This window comes from Ursus maritimus, unplaced genomic scaffold, assembly GCF_017311325.1.
Source record: "Ursus maritimus isolate PB19 unplaced genomic scaffold, ASM1731132v1 scaffold_5, whole genome shotgun sequence".
Taxonomy (NCBI): domain Eukaryota; kingdom Metazoa; phylum Chordata; class Mammalia; order Carnivora; family Ursidae; genus Ursus; species Ursus maritimus.
In genome coordinates, this window is record NW_024426663.1 from 51,424,788 (window position 1) to 51,445,458 (window position 20,671).

General features: G+C 41.9%; 1 protein-coding gene across 2 annotated transcripts in view; it reads right to left on the reverse strand.

Moving 5' to 3' along the window:
- ARHGAP26 (Rho GTPase activating protein 26) overlaps positions 1 to 20,671 on the reverse strand; it is a 413,878-nt gene that overhangs the window by 266,884 nt on the left and 126,323 nt on the right. For both annotated transcript variants that reach the window (XM_040622289.1, XM_040622290.1), the window contains exons 7-10: positions 18,475 to 18,579; positions 16,421 to 16,550; positions 12,820 to 12,920; positions 6,938 to 7,032 (exon numbers count right to left, since the gene is read on the reverse strand). In XM_040622289.1, the coding sequence (XP_040478223.1) occupies positions 6,938 to 7,032; positions 12,820 to 12,920; positions 16,421 to 16,550; positions 18,475 to 18,579 (431 nt within the window). The remainder of the gene's footprint in view (positions 1 to 6,937; positions 7,033 to 12,819; positions 12,921 to 16,420; positions 16,551 to 18,474; positions 18,580 to 20,671) is intronic.

Sequence of the window (20,671 nt, forward strand, 5' to 3'; positions counted from 1 at the left end):
TGTGGGAAGCTTGCACTAGGACTTCAGGTTTCGTTTGAAAGCAAAATCAGGTGACAGCTTTTAAGAAGGGAAGCCCAGTAGATTCATAGTGCTTCATTCAACTTTCTACCTCCGCTGTGCATTGCAGATAATGCTATGCATCTGTGCATTGCAGATAATGCTATGCATCATCAATGAGGGAGGGAGGGAAGGAGAGAAGGAATGGATTCAGAGTATTCCAGTCATGCCATCAATCTCTGTAAGAACAGAAGGATTAAGTCCTGTGTTTGTTACATTTGTCCTACGGCTTTCTGGTCCTCCAAGTTTGCTGAAACACTCAGCACCCCAGTTTATACCTTTAGTTGCATGAACGTTTATGTGTATGCATTTGTGTCTGTTCCTTCTACAATCAAAAGCAAACTCCATGAACGTAAGGACTATGCTTGTGTTGGCCCCCATGCCAATGCCGGGAATGAGGCGTGTAGTACCCACATAATGTCTTCAAATGTATGGACTTCTGTTGGAGTCAGCTAGTCCTGGAAAAAATAAAGCATTCTAATTGTTTCCTTTCCCCAAGTATAAACACCACCACTCAAGAGACTACATTGATGCAGTGCATCAAAATGAAGCCTTTTGTTTCTATTATTTTCCATATGGCTTAGTGGCTCCTCCTGGAAAACATATGGGAGAAAATATCCATGTGTCACATCTGTGAGAAATTTCTTTAAACGAATCCAGAGATGCTGGGAGAAGACTGCCACCATGATCCTTTATCTTGAGCAAACATTTTCTCTACTTTTGCTCCTTAATTTCCATAGGATGCTTCACGGTAGAGTTAATTATTCAGAGTGACTGAAGAAAGGCACCAACTGGCAAGTATTAGTAACTCACATACCACTAACAGCTACTTTTAGATGGAATCCCATTTCTACCCATGAATTTTACACTGAACTCCCTCAAAAAGAGGTGACATACTTTAAGGGGGAAAAATGATAAATCTAGTCTTTACTCAATTAACCAATATAAAACATAAACCATCAAATGCTCGGTGCTATGGCAAGGTAATACAAAAACACCAAAGAATGCTTCTGTATTAAGACATAAGAAAGAATGATTTTTTTTTTTTAACTAAAGAAAGCTTAGGCTACCATCAAGAGTATCCAGAGTAAGGAAGGTAATTTATGTCAATATGCTGTTTGTGAAGTGGGGCTTATTGCCAATGGGATTATTCAACAAGTGTGTGCTGGCCCATCCATCTAAAAGGCTGTCAGGGGTATTGCTGCTGCTTGATTGAGGGAGGTCCTCCCTATTCAATACTGGGTTCCTTTGCTAGGACTGTTTTAACAAAGTACCACAAACTGGGTGACAGCAACAATAGAAATTGAGCATCTCACAGGTCTAGAGGCTGTGAAGTTCAAGAGCAAGCCGTTAGCAGCGTGGGTGCCTTCTGAGGTATGTGAAGGAGAATCCTTTCCATGCCTCCGTCCTAGCTTCTGGGGGTTTACTAGCCATCTTTGGTATTCTTTGGCTTGATGACACATCACCCCATCTCTGCCTTCACGTTCACGTGATGCTCTCCCTGTGGACATACCTGTCTCATATCCAAATTACCCCATTTTAGAAGGACATCGGTCATACTGGATTAGGGCCTACCCTCGTGACCTAACTTTAACTTGATGACCTCTGTAAAGACCCTGTTTCCAAGTAATTTTGATTTTTAGATACGGGGGATTAGAACTTACAACATATGAATTGAGGGATATACAATTCAACTCATAATAAATATCTTCTAAGAAAGTAAGAAAATACTCCCCTTTGTATCATATTGTGGCAACATCCTACAACCCCTCCAAGTCACACACACTCGTTTAAAGCCCTATAATAGTCTTAATGCTAGAGTCCCGAAATTGAATTTAAAAACAAAAACAGAATGTAAATTCAAAGCAGTATCACATTGATTTAATGGACATGCTATCTTGACCTCAACAACTTTTCACTTTAAAACTGAAGAAACACAGAAGAGTTTCTACTAACGTTAACTTTTCAAAGCTGGTAAAAATAAACCCTTCTGAAGGAAAGCCAAAGACATGAAAACATCAGCCTGTGACATATTTACTCAGAATAGTCCAGGGGTCTTCAACAAATTCTCGGGTCTGAACCTCCCGCAAAACTAGTTCTGAGAAAAGGAATCAAAGAAAGGCACTAGAGAGAATAAGGGACAGATAAGACATGATTATGTGGAATTAGGTAATTATGCAAAGTTACTATAGAAGGGTGTAAGAGACTGAGAAGAGACTATAAGCCTAGTTGAGATATCAAAAGAAAAGCAATTAGATACAAGAATTAAAAGATTTCTGAAAGGTATTCAGTTTACAGAGAACCTTGGACACAAATTTCAAGAACTATGGATCTAAATCCCATACCTCTGAACTAACAGTTGATTTGATTTGCAGCTTGTTCATTGGTCAAAGAGTCACAACACTTCTTCCTTTAGGACATAAATGTCAGAGATTAACCCCTTTTCATCAGGATTTCAGAAGGAACAAATTAACAGCAATGTATTGTGTGATACAATGAAACCAACTGATAAATGGCACTGTTGCTTTCTGACTCATGCTAGGCTCCCTAGAGAAACAGAAATGAGTGTCATCTTAAAAATAAAAGGGAGAAGAGGTGTACCCAAAAAAACATGGCATTCACGGGACACCTGTGCACTATGTGCCTGGTGCCTGTGCTCTAACTGCACTGCCTCTTTAAACTGTTAGCCATGTGAGGATTTTCTGGAGGTCACGAGGCAGTAAGTGCAAGAACAGAAGCTAGTTTGCAGCTTTAGTTCATCCATTTGTTTATGATGCCACGTGCAAGTGATTACAGTGAGAAAGCACTTCTCAGATTTCACATCCAGCAAGTTGAACCTTCAGTGGTATCTCTAAAACCCAAGTACCAACAGCCCAGGGCTTAACGCTGGAAACGTTTCTAACGTATCCTGTTTTGAGGCAGCAGGGTGCCCTGCAGTGAGTGCCCATGCGCCTCAGTTCAAATCCTTCCTGAGCCTGGGGGAAGATGCACACTTCTGAACTACAGATTCCTCACCAGTAAGGTGGATTAATTGGAGCACAATCCTCCTTGGACTGTAATGAGGATAACATGAGAATGTATGAACAGCGTTCAGCTTCTAGAAAGTGTTCTCTTATTGCTGGTTCCCTCACCCCTCCTCCACCTTTAACTTAAAAAGTGAGTTTTACGATGGTTGCTGCTGTTGCTTTTTTCCTGGTCATCTCTTGTCAGAGGCTGGAAATCACCTTTTCTGCTAGCTATATTCTTCTCCTCCATATGGGTAAAAATTAAGCAGATTCATAAAGAAGCCTCAGTTTTTTAGGTTTCTGTTTTGTTTTACTGTTGTTCCTTGTTACAATGTTTTTAATAAGGAAACATTTTTATACTCTAAAAAATCTGTAATGTGATAGGCATGGTGTTTAATGCACCAATTATTAGTGAGAATAAAGGACAAATGAAGAGCTTGTTCCAAAAGTGGATTTCAGAGTCTCTCTCCAGGAGAGTCAGACGGACTGTGTAGGTCTGGGGCAGGGCCAAGAAGCTGTAGCTCTAACAAGCACCCCCGTGAACGCTGAGTACAGGTGGTTCTCACCACACAGTGAGACATGCTCATGGAATCAACTGAAAAATACTGACTGGCTGGAATATCACTTCCTAAAGGCTATAGCCTCTGTTAAAAAATAACATAAAATATCAGCACTAAGTCTAAAAGATGTAAGTATTCAGAATAACCCTAAAAACCCACCATGTCATATATTCTAAGTCAAAATACTACTTTAGCATGTATGCATACCTTAATAGAGTAAAACGTTAATAGCCACTACATAAACATTTATAAATATAACCATTTCCTCTTTTACTTCCACATGTCCTAGGTGCTAAACTTGCATTTTGTCCCTCTACCTCTCTAGCCATTCAGGTACAGCTGAGAAATCTGGGGAAGGCACAGGTTGGAAAGGTAGCAGGAATCAACTCCTTGCTAAAGCACACTGCGGAAAAACCAAGGTGCAGGAATCTTCCAGAGGAGAGGACTCTGGGCAGAGCTCCCAGGAATGTTGCCAATGAACCCATGGAAATGCTTTTCCTTCTCTCCTTAGTCCCTTCCTGGATGGGTAAGAAAAATGCAGAAAGACCTAAGTCAAAACAGGAGACAGATAAGGAAAAATTCTGCCCAACTGTAACCTAATCTTTGAGTTCAAAGATAATAACCTATATAAAAAACAGAGAAGTGTTTCATACATGTTCTACGTTATTTTAGGTGACAGCCAGGAGACACAGAAGACGCTCAACCTCAGAAAACAAAGTTTCTTAAACTCCCAGGTCCTAGAAACAGGATGCATGCACGGCCTACCTAACAGGGCAAAGTGGGAAAGAGCCAGCACCCATGGGGCTACTTGTTAGGTAGTGATGGAAGAGCCTAGGTGGTGGCTCTTATTGGAGTTTCCAAGGAAAAGGCAAAGCAGGGCAGGGTCAACAGTTTATTGGCTAGTTTGAATAATTTCAGGGGGCTCTAAGCTAGAGGAGTGGCCCTCCTTGCCTGGTACCTGGACCTCAGATAATTAAAGCAACGGAATATGGCCTCCTGGGGACTAAGCGCCAGGTGGAGGAGGCCTGGCTCTGGGTTGGTTAATTTGCATGTCGGTGGCACGCTGGAGGCTGTGTCCTTTGATCTCTAAGAATTAGCTAGCTCTGGAAGGGACAGTCTCTCCCCAGCCAGAAAGGTTTTTAAGGTGTCCTAATACCACAATATACAGAAAATTTAAAATATAAGCAATAGGACAGAACTAGCTACTCACCTCCTGTTACTATGAGGAAATTCACCTGCCTCTTTCAGAACCCCAATTGAAACCCCTCCGTGTCATCCCCAGGGAACCAGAGATAGCAACTTAGGACAAATCCACTTTCCAAAACCACTCAGTATGTTCAATGTAACACATTTGCTCTCAGCTTATAATTGGGACATGCAAAGCTTTTAAGGGTATAATCAAGGGAAAAAAATGGTAGGAAGTATTAGGAAATGAGAAGGAGGCACCACGTTGAGTTTTAATTGCCTAAAAAGCAACTCTCTAAAACTTCTGGGAAAACTTCTGAGGAAGAAAACAGGAAACAATTCAGCTTCAGAAATCATCTCTGAGCTGGCTTTCAGATAGGGGACAGCTGCAATGTGAGGCACACCTTCTTCCAAATAACCATACAAAGAGATGACAGTCTCTAGAAACAGTTGACAAACATCAAACAAACAACTAACTCTGCTTTTAAACACACACGTCTTCTCCACCTCTTTCATGGATGCTGACAATATGAATTCCCTTAGACTCCCTACTGAGAACAGAGACACATAAAGGTGCTTAAACCATCCTGAGCGAGGATTTGTTTAAAACCAAGAATAACCAATTTTGGTGTGAGGCAGACATTTTGCAATTCCCCTATACTACCCTAGTTCAATGTATGTCCTCACGCACCCCTTTTCTACTACCCTTCCACATCTCCAAACATGGTGAAGAACTGGGGTACTTTCTTTTCTTTACAGATTATGTTTACTTCTCATCATTTCCAGTCTAACCTTATAAAATAATCAAGTCTGGTGAACGTGCAGGACAAGCTAATTAACAAATAACAGCTAACACTTGCTGAGCATTTATCATTTGCCACCCTGCCAAGCTTTTTACATGCATTATCTCCTTGAATCCTTACAATTCTAGGAACTAGGTACTATTACTATCCTCATTTTCCAGATAAGGAAATCGAGGCCCTGAGAGATTAAGTAGTTGTAGCTGAAAGTCACGTGGCTACAAAGCAGCAAAGTCCAAATTTAGACCCAGGCTGCCTAACTTGAGAGTCTAAGGTATAATGACTAAGTGCTGAAGAGATGAGGTAGTTTCCATAACTTCTGATTAAAGCCAAAGGGCATGCTCCCTCCACGAGAGCTCGAGCAGCCTCCAGCAGTTCCAGTGCAGGGAGACATCACGGCAGAAGAAGGCATTCCAAACCTGCCAACACCCCAGAAGGCACTCACTCTCCATCTTCTAGAATCAGGAAAAAGTGGCCCTAAGTAAATAAATGTCCCAGAAAGGGCAGAAATACTGGCTTCACAAAACGGTGGGTGTGTGTGTGCATGTGTGTGTGTGTGTGTGTGTGTGTGAATAAAGGGGAGAAATGGCATTATAGGAGAATCATGCTGGGATTTAAGGATCTTTAATGCTGGCACTGCTGATCTTGAACAGACAGCACAAATAAGCTTAACACGTGGCTTTCACTCAAGGAATTAACCTGTTGCCAAGTAAAGTGTTTCAAAGAATTGGAATGTTGTCAAACTAGCTTAACACCATGAAATGGTACAACTTAATGAGACTCCATAAATATTGAGGACTATACCACACAGCTCCCTCTGCAAAAAGTTATTTTACAAGTGGTTTGCTGTCTATCCTGGGAGAATACACACAGTGGTAGGTGAAATGCTACAACTAAAAGCTGTCTTTTTTTAACTGAGCACAACTTGTTCCACCCTTCACTTTACCCCAATTCCTTTTGGACCACTTTTTAAATTTAAAAAAATTAAATATTTTTAAAGCAAAAAAATCTCAAATAGCTCATATAATCATGCTAAACAGTTTTCTTTAAACATCTACTCAACCTCCTAGGATAATACACTTTACTTCTCAGGAAAGCCCTAACGTTAAAGCAAACCAAACCAGAGGCTCAGCACTGAACTTACAAGAGGGAAGAAGCTATACTGATCCTTGCAGACCAGCAATTGGCCTAAGTTCTATTCCAAACTGAGTATTTGGAAAAGGAGGGGTAGTGTGAGATTGGATGACAGAAAAGCTCTGACTGAATGGAAAAGGTAAAAAATCCAAATTCAGTAATATCTGTTCCTGAGCAAAGCGTGACAGGTACTCACCTGTCTACTGCTTCTACGTCAAAGCAAAACCTCTTCTCGATAGAGTCTGTTTTCCGGCGGGTGCAGGATTTCAGGGTGACGGATTCATCTTCTCCCTGTTAGGAGCACACAGACTATTAAGATGAGGCCTGAACATGGGCTATGCTATGTGCCTCTCCAGCATACCACAAACATGCCACATCAACAGGAGTGATCATTCCATCTTCTCAAGCCCGAGTGTTCACGACCCACAGAAGGTGGAATGTTGATCAAAATCCTTCCCTCAGGCACAAGACTCACGCAGCTAAAACCTGTAAACCAAGTTGTACTTCGAGCCAAACATCTCTAGTTTTTAGTTCTAACACATCATGATGGTACAGCATCAGCCCATGCTACATAAACTCTTGTTGATGATGTCTGCAACAGGCTTAATTTGCTGCGGTTTTTAAAAATTTTATTTATTTATTTGAGAGAGAGCCTGCATGCGCACCATGGAGTGAAAGCGGGGCGGGGGGGGGGGCGCGAGGCGGAGGACAAGCAGACTCCTCGATGAGAGCAGAGCCCCACATGGGGCTCAATCTCACAACCCTAAGATCATGACCTGAGCCAAAACTAAGAGCTGGAGACTTAACCAACTGAGCCAACCAGGCACCCCTAATTTGCAGGACTGATAAGGGTTAAACCAGATGACCTGCAGGTCTCCTCCCGACTCTGAGTTAGTTTCTATGTTTCACCGCCTCCACTTTTTCAGGAAGGCCTTCCTGGACCAGGTCAAATACCCCCAAGATGCATTCACATAGCACCACGTACTTCATCTCCCGCACCACACTCATCGTAGCTGAAATTGCCCATTGATGAGGGCGATGATTCCAATCATGTCTCCCTCCTCATTAGACTCTAAGTTCCCTGAGGGCAGGGACTGTGTCTGTTCTTGCTGATACCTGTGCTCCCAGAGCCCAAACAGGCCCCGGAACAGAGGAGATGCTCAGTAAATAGGTTTTTAACAGCATTACAAAGGTGTAACTAATGTATAATAAACTGTACATGTCAATTTATGAGTTTTAACTTCTGTATCTCTCCATAAAATCAACACCGCAATCAAGCTAATGCACATTTCCATCACCCCCAGAAGTTTTCTTGTCCTTTGAATTCCACCCCTCCACCCAGTTCACCCTCAGGCAAACACTGAATCTGCTTTCTTGTCATACAGACTAGTTTGCATATTCTGTAATTTCATATAAATGGAATCACATAGTATGTGCCCTTTTATTTCTGACTTCTTTGACTTGGCACAATTCTTTTGCTATTCACATATGCTATGCAAATCAACAGTTTGTTTCTTTTTACTGCCAAGCAGTATCCCATTGTACAAAGAGAATCCAACAATTTTACCCCATAGTGCTCTTTTATTGCCTAAAAACATAGGGGTTTCTGTCCCTGATTTCTTCTCTTTTTCCCATGTAAGAATTTAGAGTTCCTGTTTCTCTTGCCTTTGCCAATCCTTTTCTCTAAACAAGGGGGAAAACTAGCAAACTTGCCTAATTTGTTGAAATAGGAAATGTGACCACAAGTGGTAAAACTTAACCACCCCCTAGGATCACAATACCACACAAAACACAGAAGACCTAGCAAGAGATGGTTTATATTCACAAGCCTTATCTACTGTGTTTTTTAGGGGGTAGAGAACAACAGGTGGAAAGGTCCTGTGGTCAGGGTCCATGGAGCCTGGGAGAAACTGAAAGGCAGCCAGTATGGCTCAATCCCAGAGTGAAAGGCAAACTGGCATGAAAGAGTCTAAGGGAATCAAGAGCCAGATCATGCACATTGTGCATGAGAACCTGAGAACCCATAACCTGAGAACATGGGAAACATAAATAATGAAGGGTTTCAAGCAAGGGAAGGGACAAGGTCAGCTTTGGACTGCTCCGGACCTCGCACAGAGAGAGCTGCCTCATCCCAGAGGCTAGGATACAGGGGAATTCTCTTTCACCACACACAGGGTCTGGTCTCCAAGATGATGGAACAAATCTGCTCACACATCCTTGCCTGAAGCTAAGAGAAAAGCAGGTACTTTTACAGGAAAATAATCCAAATGAAATGGACAGCAAAGTGAAGGAAAGGGAAGTGAAAAAGCATGCTGGGGAAAAAAAAAAAAAAAAACCACCCTATTACCTATGTTAAGTCTACCACCACCTCCTAAGAGAGATTTGTACAAACACATATATCATATATAAAGATGTCACGTGATTCTCCTGTACAAACCGAGATGACATCACCTCTAGACAGCCAGTCTTCCTATTCCTACACCCTAAAGCTGAGGATATAGAGTGATGTCAGGCAGAATCATTATTTTATATATTTTTCTATTATCGTACTATTATTAGCAGCAGCCGCCTCCAAATCAAGAGATGCAGACTCCAGAATCAGGGTCTGAGGACTAGCTCTGTAACTCATCAGTTGTACGGCTTTATAAATCATTTTCTCTCTCTAGACCTCGATGTCCTCCTTTATGAGGGAGAAAACTGGATCAAACAGGATAATATAGGACAATACATGGTGTTAGAAAAATATAAGATAAATTTAAGGAATTATTAGGAAAATTAATTATTGTACTATCAAGCTCCTAATACAGAACTCATTGTGTGTCAAGCTTTGTTCCAAGAGTGTATATACTAATTCATATAAACTTCTTAACAGCCCAGTGAGGTGTTTATTACTAACTCACTGAAGATGTGGGAGCCCCAAACATCCACCATAATTGGTTTCCGTCATTCACTTCCCAGTGGGATAAGACCAAACACAAAAAAAAGTTCTTCTTTTAAGGTTTAGGAAAGCACAAGGTCAAAAGCCCCAAAATAAAGACTGTGTGAGAGAATAATTTAGTGATGTTCATTTCTAGAAAGATAAGATTGGAAAAGGACTATGGCTAAACCCAAGAGAGCAAGTCTAACTCTATTTCCACTGTATAAAAACTAAGGAACACCTAGTGATTAATGTTTAATATCTTTTCCAATGTCATAATTTCTTTATATTTCTATAGTTGAACAATGTTGTTTTCCTGACATTACTCCACTCCCGAAACATTAAAAGAGCTTTGGTGTGTTCTTCTCTAATACATGGAAGGAAAAGAGATGCTGATAAATTCCTGTATTGTGGCCTAAGTAAAAGAAAGCCAGGAAGGAAAATTGGAAGTGGTACAGAGCAAGGGGGCAGTCTGACAGAGTAGCCAACAGTAATGACAGATGCATCTAACATTACTTAGCCAGGCAGTCTAATTCCAAAGCTGGTGCTCTTAGCCTCTGTAATGCCTAGCCACCCTCACACACACACAAACCCAACACACCACACCACAATGCACCACAGAGAGGACCAGAGATGGAATGCTTACTGGGGACTAATTCATCAACCTATCAGACACAGCTTAAAAATTATTTAAACATAGAATCAAATAAATTATGTAGAATGGTATCCAGAGATACAAACAGATGAAAAATATAAATGCTTCTGTTAAAAATATTTAGCTATCTCCCAAAGTAGTTATGTCCAGAAGAAGATATGGAAAGAGGCAAATTCAAAGTGATAAATGGTAAGAATTTCCCAAAGTTACTGAAAGACACCAATCCCCAAATACAGAAAGGTCCCAATTCCCAAGCACAATAGAATGAAAAAAAAAAAAAAATACATAGGACCATCATAATGAAATGTAGAATAGCAAAAGGAAAAAAATGAAGATATTAAGAGCAGACAGAGAGAAGACACATCACTGGAAGAGGCTGCAGCTAGCGAGTCCAGAGGAAAGGAGAAAGGCACAGTAGGGAGCTCTACAGCAGTGACCACAGGGCCTACGATCAGAGCCGGCTGCAGGAATATTTCTTTTTTTTTTTTTTTAAGATTTTATTTAATTTGACAGAGATAGAGACATCCAGAGAGAGAGGGAACACAAGCAGGGGGAGTGGGAGAGGAAGAAGCAGGCTTCCAGCAGAGGAGCCTGATATGGGGCTTGATCCCAGAACGCCGGAATCACGCCCTGAGCCGAAAGCAGATGCTTAATGACTGAGCCACCCAGGCGCCCCTGCAGGAATATTTCTATCCTAACTTTCTTCATGTCATGTGACTGTAATATTCCTCCCATCAAGAGGCTGGTCTGCATGCTCCCCAATGAAACTAGATGGGCTTGGGTGGACTTTTAGGACTGCTTCAATCAACAGAGCAAAAGGAAGGCTGTATGACTTCTAAGGCTACATGCAGTCTCTGCTTTCATTGTTGGGATATTCACTCCTGACATCTTTAGCTGCCCTGAGGCCACCATGCTGCAAGGAAACCCAAACTATCTCCCATTGAGAAACCAGATGGATAGGCCCTGAGACTAAACAGAGCAGGCAGGAAAGAGGGAAGGGGAGGAAGGAGATCAGGAGAAAGGAAGAGAGCCATAGCTGACCAGGCTTCAGTTGCTTCAAACCCTCACTGCTCCAGCTCCTGCCCCCATCTGACTGGAACCCCGAGAAACCCTGAGCCCAAAGCACCCATCCAAATGCTTGCCCAATTCCTGACCCACAGAAACTGTAAGAAATACTAAAATGACTGGTGTTGTTTTAAAAGTTGCTAAGTTTGGACACCTAGGTGGCTCAGTCGGTTAAGCATCTGACTTTAGCTCAGGTCATGATTTCAGGGTCCTGGGATCCAGCCCTGAATCAGACTCCCTGCTCAGTGGGGAGTCTGCTTGTCCCTCTCCCTCTGCCTCTCTCCCTGCCTCTCTCCCTCTCCCGCTGCTCATGCTCTCTCTCTCAAATAAATAAATAAATGAAATCTTTTGGGGAAAAAAGTTGCTACGTTATAATTAGGACACCTAAACCATTAGCTGGCAGCCCTCTTTGTATCAAGTAAGAGTGATATCCATCAGTTTCACAGGACAAGGCCATTCAGGAATTTCTAGCATCTAAACACATTTGACATACTTAATATTGTATATATGTGAAATATAAAAACCTTTCTTAGTTGCAGTTCCTATTAGAACTTAAAGCTAAGAATATTCGCCTTGCTATAGTTACTGTCTAGGGTACTACTCCTCCTGGAACTACTGTGCAAAAGTAAGGAAAATTACAGCAAAGCAATCTTGAGAAAGAAGAACAGAAGTTGGAGATATCACAATCCCAGATTTCCAGATAAACTACAAAGCTGTAGTGATCAAAACAGTATGGTTCTAGCAAAAAAACAGACATATAGCTCCATGGAACAGGACAGAGAATTCACAGATAAACCCACACCTATATGATCTATTAATCTACAATAAAGGAGGCAAGAATATACAATGGGGGAAACAGTCTCTTCAACAAATGGTGCTGGGAAAACTGGTCAGCCACATGCAAAAGAATGAAACTGGGATATATATATTTAAAGGAATATTATTCAGCCATGAAAAACAATGAGGTATTCCCACTTGCAACAACACAGATGGACCTAGAGGGTATAATGCTAAGTGAAATAGGTCAGACAGAGTAAGACAAATACCACATGATTTCATTTACATGTGCAATTTAAGAAACAAATAAACCAACAAAGAAAAAGGAAAAACCAGGTGGACAAAAAAACAGACTCTTAAATATAGAGAATAAACTGGTGGTTGCCAGAGGGGTGAGTGGGGGTGAATGGAATAGATAAAGGGGTTTAAGAATACACTTACTGTGATGAGCACTGAATAATGCATACAATTGTTGAATCATTATACTGTATACCTGAAACCAAATTTAATACTGTATGCTAATTACACTTCAGTAAAAAAAAAGTGTAAAAAAACAAAAAAAGAAAATGACAGCGACAGATTGAAGGTGTTGCTATACATATGCATTATAACCATCCTATGTTAGCCAAGCAAATCAAGCATGAAATTTAAAAAATGAACTCACCCCCTTTCCTCCTGACTTTTGGTCAAATGGTACCATGGTGATTTGTTTGGAATCCCGCTGATATGTACAGTAGTGCTTCACCCAAGAAGTTCCAAAGTGACCTGCAAGGTAGTATTTCCCATGAAACATCTCTGTGTGTCAGACGCATGCTGGAAACACACACACAACCCATAACCCACAGTGCTCACCTACCCTTAAACTGTTTCTAAGGGCAATAGAGTCTCCACCAGCTAGACTGGAATAGGCAGAAATCTGATCCCACAGGCTGGAAATGGAATTGACCCAGGGTGTTCCCTAGGGACCAGGGAAGACTGTTTCCCACTAAATGCTGCATCCAATGGGTCTTAAAATATAAGGGAAGTAGAGGTTCCCTGGGGAAATTAATTCACTTTCCCATCATCAATCTCCACTTGAACTTTCCTTTCTCCCCTGACAGGAGTAAGATGACTGAGGAGAGAACACAGAAAAGCTCCTCAAAGTGCCTGTCACTGCTCCCATCTGGTGTGATGACTTCATGCTTCCCACACAGCTGCTCTGCAACTCTCTGCAAAGACATACAGGGGTTCTGACCTACTGCCAAACCGCTAATCTGTACTTTAGCGAATTTAGGATGATCTGAAAAGCAGACAGGCAAACTCTGACACAGAGATGTAAATGGAAGTAACTATAAATACCCAAATGTAATCTAAGGAGTCTGTCCCTCAATATTATCCCTCAGGAAAGAGGGAGATGCCCTTCAGTCAAATCCTAACAGTCTCTGATTTTATCTGGTGGTTGGCCAATCACTTTATCTTGAATAACAAAATATTATTAGAGGAAGAAGGCATCATCAGCATTATTAGCCTCCAAAGTCCTAAGTCAACACTAGCCTTTGATGCTCAGAGATCACAGAGCAGAAATGTTTGTTGTTGTTGTTGTTTTAAGTAGTAACAGATTTAACAAAGATTTAGTAGTTATTTTTCAGGGTATCAGAGCTCGTATCAAGTACGGAATATCACTTAGGAAACTAAAAAAGTAAAAAGCAACAGAGTAAGTGTCTACATTGAAGCATCAAAGACAAAAATACCAACCATTCTAATTTATTTCTGTAGCTCAGAGAAAAAATTCCAAGGATAACACAACACAAAGATTCTTGAAGTTCTGTACCTTAAATCATTTAAGCATCCAAACAAATAAGGACAGTACTGGATTTGGATTTAGCCTACTTAATACAACAGAAATCCTTAAGTCCATAAAAAGATGGATGGATGGATGGACAGACAGACGGATAGGAAAGAAGAGAATGAGGAGGGGAGGGCGGTCGCTTCCTTGCAGTATGCTGAATGGCAGCTAATAAACGTGGAGGAGTGACAGAGCTGAGAAATCACTATTTTGCAATCATCACAGTAACCATCTGTTTAGTCAAGAACTGCCAATGGATGCTAACTCTAGGGAGGGCAAAGCTTGATGAGAAATATGGTCTTAAGAGGTCTTCCCATAGACTGTTAATGAGCTACAAGGGAAGAATAGTGACTGTACAGTGGATAATAGAAACGACTTTAAGTAACCAAAATTAACATCACCACTGAGGGGCAGATGGCCATCCTGTGTCACTAGATGTGGTACCCAGAGAAGAACACAAATGTTACTTACGTAGGATTTGACAAGGGATGCCTAACCTGAATCTAATCATTGGGAAACAAGAGACAAACCCACACTGAAGAAAATTCTAGAAAAGAACTGGCTTATACTCTTCAAAAATGTCAATGTCATGAAGGACAAAGAAAAGCTGAGGAATTATTACACAGTAAATCATGACAAGTAAACGCAGTATGAAATCCTACCTAGACAGAAGGAAAAGATAATACTTTATAAGGGTATTACTGGGACAACTGACGAAATTGGAATATGAGCTGTCATTTACATTAAATATCTTATCAGTGTTAAATTTGCTGGATATTGTAACTATACTGTGGTTACATAAAAAGAATATCCTTAGAAAATAGACAGTAAAGTAAAGGAGCATGGGGTATGGAATTTGTTCCAAAAGGATTCAGAAAAGATGGCAATGTGTATGTGTCTTTGTGACTGTGATGTGTGTACACACACACCCAGAAAGAGAAAGAACTCAATAATTCTGGGAAAATGGTAAAAATTCATGCATCTAGATAAAGGGCATGTGGTTGTTCCTTATACTCTTCTTGCAATTTTTCTTCAAGTTTCAAATTATTTCTAAGGAATAAGTTACCAACACTTTCAAATGAAAAGAGCTGTATCCCATTGATATGCTCTAGACTCATGCGTTTGAGAGTTAAAATCTGGTTCTAATGGTAATCAAGACATTTATGTTTTAAAAAGCATGTGAAGTGTTTGAAAAAAATTGTATTATTAATGTGAGTACAGATTTCATATATGTAAATGAATAATATTAATAAATTAAGTATTGTAAGTGGGCTCTGAACTATATTCAAGTTGACCTTAAACTTTTTGGGGTGGATCTTTCTCATTGGGCAAAAAAGGTAACACCTTATATTGAGGCCTACACAAAACACAGCACGACAGTACCTTCCACTTCTTACAAACCTCAAAAAGCTTATCCCTGTAAGAATAAAGGGCATAAAACCTCTCAAGATAACCAATGCCTCCAACCTCAAACCCCACTACTGCCTCTATTGTCACCAGGCAACAATTTTAGGGCCAAGCAAACTTTTGGGCAATCACTAACTAGAATGATCACAGCAATCAAGTGTTCAGTTCCATTAGCAAGCTTCCAGGAGTGAAGACATTTGCCTTGCGCTGAATCAACAGAAGGACAGTAAAGAGTACAAAACCAGCAAAAATCTGGGAGGAGTAACATGTCCAACTGAAAAAGGAAGGATAGAAGATTAGGAGAACTATCCATTAAAAATATATATATATTGACCTTCTTCTATCCCTAGCACTCCATGAGCTAAGTCTGGAAGTGCTACCCTGAAAGCATGGCCCCACCAAAAAGCTTGTCCCCAGGCCTAGCGCAGTCGTCTGTGAGTCATCACAGAGAAGTTTGGGTTAGCAGGACCTGGTGTTTCTTTCCTTGACATCACATCAGCAGGACAATGGATTTCTCTTCCTACCTCTCAGGGTAAGTTTGTCTTTCTACTCATAAAATTTAAGTGTTGACATGACAGCAATTGTAGAAAGGGTCCGGCCTAAGTCATGATTGTTTGGTCCTTATTGAAACAAGTCTTGAATGGAAAAAATTCACTCCATATTAACTCCACCCAAAGGTATGACTGCTGATAGACAGTAAGGTCTAGCATGTGAGGCTCCAGAACAGCCTGCCAAGCGTGTGATAGGTAAAGCCATGCTTACGGCGCAGGCATGTTAAGTGCGACACTACGGAGGAAAAAACCACCACAGAGCCTCAATGAATTCCCCCTTCCCAAGGGAATTTCTGGTCACAAAGAAAATAGAACACATCATGGGGAGGTAGAGAAGACCTCTGGATATCTTTCCCTTAAAAAACGCAACTATCAACTACTCTCATTCACCTAAATCTGTATTTACGGAAGCTGTGCACCCCCCACCTCCTGGGCAAAAGGCATGAGTGTACGCCAAGCTGTTGTTCACCATTAGCACTCACGTTTCTCCTGAACGTACAGGTACCCTTCCATGGTGTAGGGACTGATGGTCTTGTGCTCAAGGGGATTCTCCTTCATCTTTTTCATCAGTGATTCCACTTCTGACCTGGTGCCTTCAAAGCGATTTCTTGTCTAGGATGAAAGGCATTTTATTTCAATCAAAGAAATGAAACCTTATTCCCATCTCTAACAATTCACATCAGCCTATGGAACCCTCAGATCTAAAACCAGATAAGGAACATTCAGCCACCTAGGAACTAGGCAAATATTCACTTTCAAGAAGTATCCTTTGACCTTAAAGGCCTATACCAGGGATGCCTGGGTGGCGCAGTCGTTAGGCGGCTGCCTTCGGCTCAGGGCGTGATCCTGGCGTTCCGGGATCGAGTCCCACATCGGGCTCCTCCGCTGGGAGCCTGCTTCTTCCTCTCCCACTCCCCCTGCTGTGTTCCCTCTCTCGCTGGCTGTCTCTCTGTCACATAAATAAATAAAATCTTTAAAAAAAAATAAAAATAAAAAAAATAAAGGCCTATACCAGAATGACTCTCAAAACCATCAAAATCACCTGGAGAATGTGCAGAAAACACAAATGTCCAGGCCTCACCCCTAAAGATTAATTTAGGACCTCTGGGGGGCGCCTGGGTGGCACAGCGGTTAAGCGTCTGCCTTCGGCTCAGGGCGTGATCCCGGGGTTATGGGATCGAGCCCCACATCAGGCTCCTCCGCTGGGAGCCTGCTTCTTCCTCTCCCACTCCCCTGCTGTGTTCCCTCTCTCGCTGGCTGTCTCTCTCTGTCAAATAAATAAATAAAATCTTAAAAAAAAAAAAAAAAATTAGGACCTCTGGACCCAGAAATGTGCATTTTAAACAAGCATCCCAAGGGACCCTGATTCAGACAGTTCACAGAATGGTCCCCAAGCACCCTTCATGACAGAGGGACTTATTTCTCCACTTGCAGGAAATACTACTTGCTGATGGTTCATAAGTGGTTCCTTCTTCAAAAGGCAGCTGCTTCACTCAAGGTAACTCCTTGCCCCCAGTGCAACCTGCACCCCATGACTAGTCAAGGCTAGGGGCAAAAGGGGAAGGGGCCCAAAGCCTGGCACTCTTGCTTCTACTGAGGCCACTGTGAAGGTCCATATCAGCTCCAGGACATCCCAGGGCATTGACTGAGGCCTCACAGCTCAACTTCTCCTGCAGGGGTCTGCTGCCCTCTCTCTCACAGGTGATTTTGCTGACCCTACTCCCCTGTAAACTTGCTACATGTAAACCTCCATTTCCGAGTCTACCTTCTGAGGAAGCTGGCCTAAGGGGAAGCCATGCTTTGTGAAACCCTGTCCGAGACTCTGCAACTTCCTGTTTTCCAAAAGAGAACCATGGCAGGGCTTCTAAATCCATGAAATACAACTCATAGGGACACAATTGGGTTTCTTTTCTCCACAGCATCCTCTAGAGACAAAGACAACATACAGACTAATATAGCCAGCCACATAGTGAAGTAGGGGCTTGAGACCGGTAACTGCTAACCAAAGGGCCCTTAGCACAATTCTGAGCACCGAAAGGTCCTGCTAGTTAAAATTTGGGGAAGGAGACTGGGAGTGAATGGCTCTAACTTGGATTTCCTGTGAGCCTTACTGAAAGTTGAACAAGATAATATCCTCTGAGCTGAAGGCCAGTATGTATGCCCCACCCCCAACACCTGAACACCCTCCAAGGTCTCTTGTGGCCAGGCAGCTAGATGCACAGAAGGGAGGCTGGGCCGTCCACTGCCAAAGGAAATCCTGACTCTGGTGCTACAGATTTGAAACAAAAATATCAGCAGGACTTCCGAGAACATAAATAGTGCTTAGAAATAATGGAAAAGAGGATGATGCTCTAACCTGGGGCCACCAAGCACCCTACAAATGCCTGCCCCCAGCTGCCCTTTGAACCCAAGCAAGACCCATCTTCCTCATCTGCATTCCAATCCAAATAAGTGATCTCTATGCACTTAGACCCATACTTTGTGTTCTTTCCTTTCCTCAACCAGGGAAAGGAAGCCTATCCCTCTGCCCACTCACGTTCTGTATGCTAATGGTCAACTCAGTCTTGAAGTCGCTGAAATCCTTGGCCAGTTCATAACCATGGTGATAGAAAGTGAAGAGTCCTTGCAAGAATGCCAGGAGCTGTAATGAAAGAAGGGCACAGTTCACATTAGCATGCTAAATAGGTATTGTGCAGCTTTACCTGAGTTTCCAACCTTGGTTTGAAAGGCTAGATAGAACAAGCTATAAAAATGCCTAACATCTACTGAGTGTACTTGTATGCCAGGCACTGTCACATCATATGTCTGCTCTCACTAAATGCTCATAACAGCCTAGCAGGTAAGGACTACTGTTGTCGCCATTTCAATATTGAGAAAGCAAGTTCAGAAACGGTAAGTAACTTGCTCCAAAAGACAAAGTAAGCAGCCACCAGGATTTGAAACCAGGTCTCCATGGCACCAACATCTAAGCTCTTACTCTGAGACTCAGCACCCTCAAAGAAAATCATTTCTTCAGAAATTGAAGACCAGTCTCCTTCAAGTCCCACTCAGTCTCCATCAAATACACGTGTAGTATCAGGTTACCATGCATAAAAGTATAGTTATATTGCCAGCCAACAGAGAGGGGAGAAGAGGACGATGGTATGTCCTGAGTCCACAGTGTAACAGGCAAAGTCAAATCAAAGATCAGACCCAGATCAGACTTCAGCTTAAGTGTGCTTCTGTGCTTTCCCTAAAACTATCCACAGGTAAACACTAGGGATGCTGTTATTAAATTATTCCCATGTTCCCACATCTTCAGTTATGATGGTTCCCCTAAATTCTCCTTTAAATACCCTTGAACTAAAAGGTATCAAGTCCATTCACTGCGCAGTCTTGTCTTGAGTGAAGAGTGAAAGCGCCTGTTCAGCACGGTTCTCACAACACACTTCATACAGTGAAAACTAGGAATGTTCCCACCCTGAGCCCTGCCTGTCTTCATTTCTCCAGGCTCAACCAATGTCCCTACCTTATCTCCACCCCGAACCTACACACAAATCTACTGTTGTTATGTTTCCCTGGCCCCTTCCTAAGTTCTAGGCATCTTGCCTCAGTTCCAAATCTCAACCTGGAGAAAGGATTGTAATAAAAGCCTCAACAAGGTTTTAGAAGAACCAGAACTTTACCTTGTCACAAGCTCTGTTGTACTGCATTTCGGGACTCCATCCCTGTTCTAGCTCAAACTTTTCAATGCCAACTCATATTTTCTCAGTGGTCCACTCTGACCTCCCTCACCTGCCTCTAACACGTGTTACATCAAGATACAGTTGCTTTACTTTATATTGTTAATTTTCCGGTCCCTAAAATGAACATATCTTTAGTAATGAAATATATTCTCACTTTGTTTTTTCACCTAACTCTCCTGAGAGAACTCTCTTCTGAGAGGCAGCCCTAACAATGATGGCAAAGGAAACTAATCCACCCCCGCTCATCTCCCACCTGGCTTGTGGCAGGAATGGTAAGCACTAAGGTACGTGCTACTCTACTTGAACTCAGAGCAAAGAATGGTCTTTGGACTGAGCCACATGCCCAGCCCAGTTGATTAAAGAGCTCAATACTGTGAAGTCAGGCAAAACCCAGCTTTTAATAATATGATATCCCGGCTTCCCACCACAATTGTCCCCAGAGCAACTATCCCCCTTAGATTCTCACAAGAGGTCAGAAAGCAGGCCTTTGCTCTGGCTCAAAAAATACCTAGTGACACCATATACAGATCACTAATATAAATCAGTGAACAAGTGGTAAAGATCTAGTCATATAGTCACCAAAGACTAGTAATGAATTCTTTTCTTGAAAGATGATGGAAGCTTTTGAACTTCCCCTATATAAAATACTTTTTTGAGAGGAAAGCTCAGGCTTTTCCACCTGGAAGGCTCCAGTAATAGAGAAGAAGAGGCCCTTATGCCAAAACTAAGTGTCAGTGTTCACAATGAAAACTGTTGTTTCTTATCTTTTCCTCCCCCTCCCCCACCCGCCCCCATTCTAGAATGCTGTGCCCATCACTTTTCCAAGGCACTGAATCATCCTCTCCTAGAGAATAATGCAAAAGATAAGCAGCTAATTCTAAAGTCATTTCTCCTGTTAACTCTGATTTATCTTCCACTTAAAGTCAATGGGGCCTCTCTTGCCCAAGGTAATTAAATATCCTCCAACAGCTCACTAAGGCACCACCTGGGCATGCACACAAGTGCTCC